The following is a 6,306-nucleotide window of genomic DNA, read 5'->3' on the forward strand; positions in this document are numbered from 1 at the left end:
CAATGCGTTTTTGTAAGAAAAATATCCATATTTAAAACTTTATAAACCGTAATCTTTAGCTTCCGCTAACTGTCGTACATGACAGTTTATGTTAAACATTTAATAAATTTTAAACAGTAACGTGTCGACAGTGTGACTACTTTGAATATTCATATTTTGGCATTGCATACAGTGAAATGATTGTGAAGGAAAAATGACACAGAATAGTGACTAACATATTTAATACAGATAAATAAAGGTTCATTCTGATCTTATTTGTGAGATCTCACACACACTGCAACTTCGCGATTTCTAGTTTAGAGCACTGACACCGTGTGGTGAAACAATCATATATGTTTACCAGCCACTGCTTTCTCAGATCAGTTTATGTCACCTTTATTTATATAGCGCTTTTAACAATACGGATTGTGTCAAAGCACCCATATTATGGAAGTCAGTGGCTACCAGCAACTGTTTGGTTCGGGGGGGAAAAACATTCTTCAAAATATCTTTTTTCTGTGTGTTCAACAGAAGAAAGAAACTCATACAGGATTGGGACAACTTGAGGGTGAATAAATGATGAAATTTTTTGGTGAACTATCCCTTTAAGAGACGTTTGTGTGCATTTTTTACTGAACATGACAACAGTTTTTCATCAAATGATGGAGAAGAGACAATTTTTAAAATTATGTATATGTGTGTATGTAAGTTAGAATAAAAGTTTAGTGTATTATATATAAATACAGACAAACACAATACACACACATTTATAAATTTCAGTATACACAACTGTTGAAAAGTTTGGGGTTGGTTCCATATTATGGAAGTCAGTGGCTACCAGCAACTGTTTGGTTCGGGGGGGAAAAAACATTCTTCAAAATATATTTTTTCTGTGTGTTCAACAGAAGAAAGAAACTCATACAGGATTGGGACAACTTGAGGGTGAATAAATGATGACATTTTTTGGTGAACTATCCCTTTAAGAGACGTTTGTGTGCATTTTTTACTGAACATGGCAACAGTTTTTCATCAAATGATGGGGAAGAGACAATTTTTTAAATTATGTATATGTGTGTATGTAAGTTAGAATAAAAGTTTAGTGTATTATATATAAATACAGACAAACACAATACACACACATTTATAAATTTCAGTATACACAACTGTTGAAAAGTTTGGGGTTGGTAAGATTTTTTAAATGTTTTTGAAAGACGTCTTTTATACTCAGCAAGGCTGCATTTATTTGATCAAAAATATAGTAAAAACAGTAATATTAAGAACTGTAATTAAAAGAACTGTATTCTATTTGAATATATTTTAAAATGTAATTTATTCCTGTGATGCAAAGCTGAATTTTCGGCATCATTACTCCAGTCTTCAGTGTCACATGATCCTTCAGAAATCATTCTAATATGCGCATTTGCGTTATGCTGCTTAATATTTTTGTAGAAACCATGATACTTGTTTCAGGATTCTTTGATGAATAGAAAGTTCAAAAGAACAGCACTTATAAAAAAATATTTTTTTTTGTAACATTAAAAATGGCTTGACACTTTTGATCCATTTATTGCATCCTTGCATTTTTACTTTATAAAGTAAATTGTGTTTATAATACAAAGTATTATAATCGTCGAGCCTGGTGTCGCATTGCGCCGGGTGTATAATAGGGCCCCTAATTTGTTGCTTATTGATAGTTAGTAAGGTAGTTGTTAAGTTTAGGTGTGGGGTAGGATTAAGAGATCTAAAATATGGTCATGCAGAATAAAACATTAATTAGTGCTTTATAAGTACTGATTAACCGCCAATATACTAGCATGCTAATATGCAACTAGTTAATAGTGAAATGACAACTGCGTCAGGCTGAAACTAGCAAAAAACACTTGCGTCGCGCCTGGTGCCGCATTGCGCCGGGTGTATGATAGGGCCCCTAATTTGTTGCTTATTGATAGTTGGTAAGGTAGTTGTTAAGTTTAGGTGTGGGGTAGGATTAAGAGATCTAAAATATGGTCATGCAGAATAAAACATTAATTAGTGCTTTATAAGTACTGATTAACAGCCAATATACTAGCATGCTAATATGCAACTAGTTAATAGTGAGAATTGGTCCCTAAATTAAAGTGTTACCAAATATTTTATAATAATACTATATCAGTCACAACCTGTGCACATATTTACTCTCTCTTCTGAGAGATTTTAGATCTGCTGCTTCGATCAAAAGATGATTCAAAAAAATAAATTCTGTCATCATTTAATCACCCACATGTCATTCCAAATAATTTTTTCCTGTACCTGTATGATTGTTTTTGACTCTGTCTAAAAGGGTTGTCCCTATGCTCTTAATGAGCAATGGGTGTGTTTTGGCCATAACGTGCAATAAACCAATCAGAGTCTCATCTCCTGTTCCCTTTAAGAGCCAGTTGCGCTCGTGCCATGGCGGATTTGCCATTTACACGGCGGAATTTGCAAGCGCAAAGACAGAACGCGTCTCCAGAGATGAAACAGAGCTGCTCGTGCGCGAGCAGATAGGTAGCCTAATTCTGATACATGCAATGACTATCCATTATGACATGTAGGCATTTTTATATTTAGTTAATAGTGAGAATTGGTCCCTAAATTAAAGTGTTACCAAATATTTTATAATAATACTATATCAGTCACAACCTGTGCACATATTTACTCTCTCTTCTGAGAGATTTTAGATCTGCTGCTTCGATCAAAAGATGATTTAAATGACTTTTCTCCTGACTGTCAAATCTGACCCCACTGAGAAGCATCCGCAAATGTTATTAGGTCTCCGGTTACTGTAATCTTTATTAAAATGTTTGATTGGGGAGACATGCTTTCTCTTTACATGTTTGCGAAAGGATTTGACATCTGCTGGATTTGATTGTCATTAGATCTGCCCTTGCGTGTAACATCTCATTTCATCTTTTCTTATGAGAATCTCATGTCATTTTTCATTCATTTTATTCTTTGAAACCCTTTAACAGTCACACTTAAAAGCTTAATTACTGTTGTTAATTCCGTTAATGAGGTTTTACACCGGTTTTAGAAACCGAATAGGAAAGAATTAATAAAGATCATCAGCCAGTAATGAAACATACAGTAAAATTAACATACAGCACAAAGCAATGCATTATAGTGCACTAATTGTCATCTAATAGTTTGAAAAAAAATGTTATACAGAATTATTTTATTTTTTACATTTTATTTATTTATTTTCGCACTCCGTATCAAATCAGAAATATTTCAGGTCACTTTGCATGTACATCTTGTTTGAGATCTACTGACTTTGATTATTAATAATATTCAAGTAAACTGTTGTTCTGCCTGAATTTGATTCTAGAAGTAATTAATGGCTATTTTGATGTTAAATTTTTGGATCATGACTTTGTACAATCCATTCTTCCCTTTAATTGCAGAATAATTTCTTGTACCAGTGTCTGTCTCACGATCTCAATAAAAATGAATTAAATTGTTCACTTCTTAACATACAGTACAGTACCTTTATTTTTTACAATCACAGCATACAGATGAAAGCTAACACTTGACATACGCTTTGCTTTATATTCTTGCTGCTCTACCAGCGACTCATTCAGAAATCTTTCTTTTTTTGGTCTGCAGATGTTTTCTTGACTTTACAAGTTGTCCTGAACTTTCATTTCCTAATTATGGAATTATTTCATCTCCTAAATGTGGAAGCTGCAAGAACAAAATATTTGTTTTGTGTTTGATTAGATTAGAGCAATTATCTTTATTTTCTGATTCTTGGTCTGCTGCTTAGAGGAAGCAAGTGCTTTTTGCAAGCATAACAGCCTGAGAGTTTGGCATGTTGAAAAGGCCTAATGAATCAATTAACGTATAAGGGCTTACAAAAAAATCCAATCCATTGCCCATTAAAAGTTTCTGGAATATGTCAAGAATGCGTTTGTTCACTGCAGAGAGATTGTGTTCAATTAGAAAATCAAAACAAGTGAGAAGGACAGTTGTAAAGTGTCATCATGGCTATATCTGCAAGAGAAAGTTGGTGATCAGGTTTCCGCTTTCCTTAATTTGAAATAATATGCATAATGGGGAAACTGAATGTCTGCAAAGACTTTTGTTCTTAAGTTCAATTCGTCTTGCTTTTTTTTTTACTTGCAGTGCTTCTGCTGTTATGATCCTATAGAAAAATCCTATTTATTTCAAGAGCAGCTTTGCTGTGTCAAGAGATTGCTGCAGTATTTTAATAAAACCTCTCTGTGCAGAAAGAAACTGGCTGTTGTTTTTATTTCTTTACTGTAGGATCGGTAGACGAGTCTGTAGACCTGTTTTTGGTTAATCTGTAGTTTCTTGGAAACTTACAAACCAGCTTTTACAAAATATGGATTGTGGAAAGTGTTTTAAGTTGTACTCCGACATCAGAAGTCTCTTATGCTCTCCAAGGCTGCAATTATTTGATTAAAAATACTAATATTGTGAAAATGTTTTACAATTTAAAATAACCATTTTCTGTTTTAAAATATTTGAAATGCTAATTTATTCCTGGGATGCAAAGCTGAAATTTTCAGCATCATTACTCCAGTCTTCAGTGTCACGTGATCCTTAGGAAATCATTCTAATTTGCTAATTTGCTGCTCATGAAACATATCTTATTGTTGAAAACAGTTGTGCTGCTTTTTCAGTTTTGTGCAAAGTATGATACATTTGTTTCAGGATTCTTTAATGAATAAGTTCAAAAGAGTATTATGTCATTTAAAAATATTTTAATGTTCTAAAGCTCTTTAATGTCACTTTTGATTAATTGAATATATCCTTGCTGAATAACAGAATTTCTTCCCAAAAACGGTAGTGTATATACAAATGATTTATTTTGGAATAATTTTTGATTTATTATATGGTACCATCTGCTGTAATCTAATCTAATCCTATAATCTGAGGTCAAGGATTTAAATGACCAGCAAAAGAAGGTTGATCCAGGATTATGTTCTGCTCATTTAAACTGCATTACACAACTTGGATGATTTTAATAGCTGGCTTCAACCTGCTTGGCTTCAAAGCACTTCAACCGATTAATCGTTTTCCCAACCAGTTTGTATTGATCGTGTAAAATGGATTATACCACAGGAGACTGTCTTAATAAGTGAATTCACCGTATACCTTCATGTTTTCCCACAGGAGAAGAGAATCTGCTGGCCATACTGAAAAGAAGATGGTGGAAGTACATGATTCTGGGATTGATTGATATTGAGGCCAATTACCTGGTCATCAAAGCCTACCAGTACACCACACTGACCAGCGTTCAGGTATATTACTATGTTTACGAGTCTGTGTTTGTGCCTTGTGAAGGAAAGAAAAGACAGATTATAAAACAGCCAATGTTCTAAGAAGCAAAAACGCAGAGGCTTTTATTGGGTCTGTCCGACTGGCAGTTAAATCTTGCCTGTTTGCTTCACATTGCGCTTGTCATTTAATCTTCATTACAGCGCTGTTAGTGCTGAAAGAGCCTTATTCACGTCACTGCTAATGGTGTTTGATTAGTGGCCAGAGGAGGTCTCAATGACTATTAGAGATTCCAGCAGAGAAAAGGATCGATTTTTTTTTTTCTCTTCTCACTCTTCTATTGCCATCACCGATGGTCATTACGAGCACCCTTGTTTATGCAAAGATTGCCATCAACTATTTGTTTGCGAACGTGCTGGCATCCAGTCATATATTAGCCTAGCCTACCCTACCATTAGACATTAAAAGGGACATTCAGACAGGCTTTTATCAGATCTGCAGGCGTAACTGAGAGAATCAGCTCTGATCAATAAGGATTTTATAATGTGCACAAAAGAGTAAACATCTTAAAACAAGACTGTGTGGTGTTGTTATTGATTGTTTTGGTGATAAAATCCCATAGCATTATGACAGGTGAATACAGATGCTTCCCCAAAAAACACTCAAACAAACACCACAAAGGCATCATGCCCGCTCAGATTTTTTGTGGGTATTGATTGCAACTTGTAAAAAAGTACAACCCCCTATTTGCAGTATCTTTGATAATTAATTTTCGTGATGATTGCTTGTAAAAAGAAGTTTGACTTAAAGGGATAGTTCATTCAAAAATGAAAATTCTGTCATTAATTACTCACCCTCATGTCGTTCCAAATCCATAAGGCCTTCGTTCATCTTCGGAACAAAATGTAAGATATTTTTGATGAAATCCGAGAGCTTTCTGACCCTCCGACAGCAAGGTAACTACCACGTTCAAGGCCCAGAAAGGTACCATGAACATCGACAAAATGGTCCATGTGACATCAGTGGTTCAACCGTAATTTTATGAAGCTATACAAGAATACTTTT

General features: G+C 34.3%; 1 protein-coding gene across 1 annotated transcript in view; it reads left to right on the top strand.

Annotated features, from left to right (window-relative positions):
• Positions 1-6,306, top strand: part of LOC107743307 (solute carrier family 35 member F1-like) — an 83,199-nt gene that overhangs the window by 44,482 nt on the left and 32,411 nt on the right. Inside the window, exon 3 of the mRNA XM_016556481.1 lies at positions 5,137-5,264. Coding sequence (XP_016411967.1) covers positions 5,137-5,264 — 128 coding nt within the window. The remainder of the gene's footprint in view (positions 1-5,136; positions 5,265-6,306) is intronic.

This window comes from Sinocyclocheilus rhinocerous, unplaced genomic scaffold (genome assembly GCF_001515625.1).
Source record: "Sinocyclocheilus rhinocerous isolate Xijiao unplaced genomic scaffold, SAMN03320098_v1.1 scaffold827, whole genome shotgun sequence".
NCBI lineage: Eukaryota > Metazoa > Chordata > Actinopteri > Cypriniformes > Cyprinidae > Sinocyclocheilus > Sinocyclocheilus rhinocerous.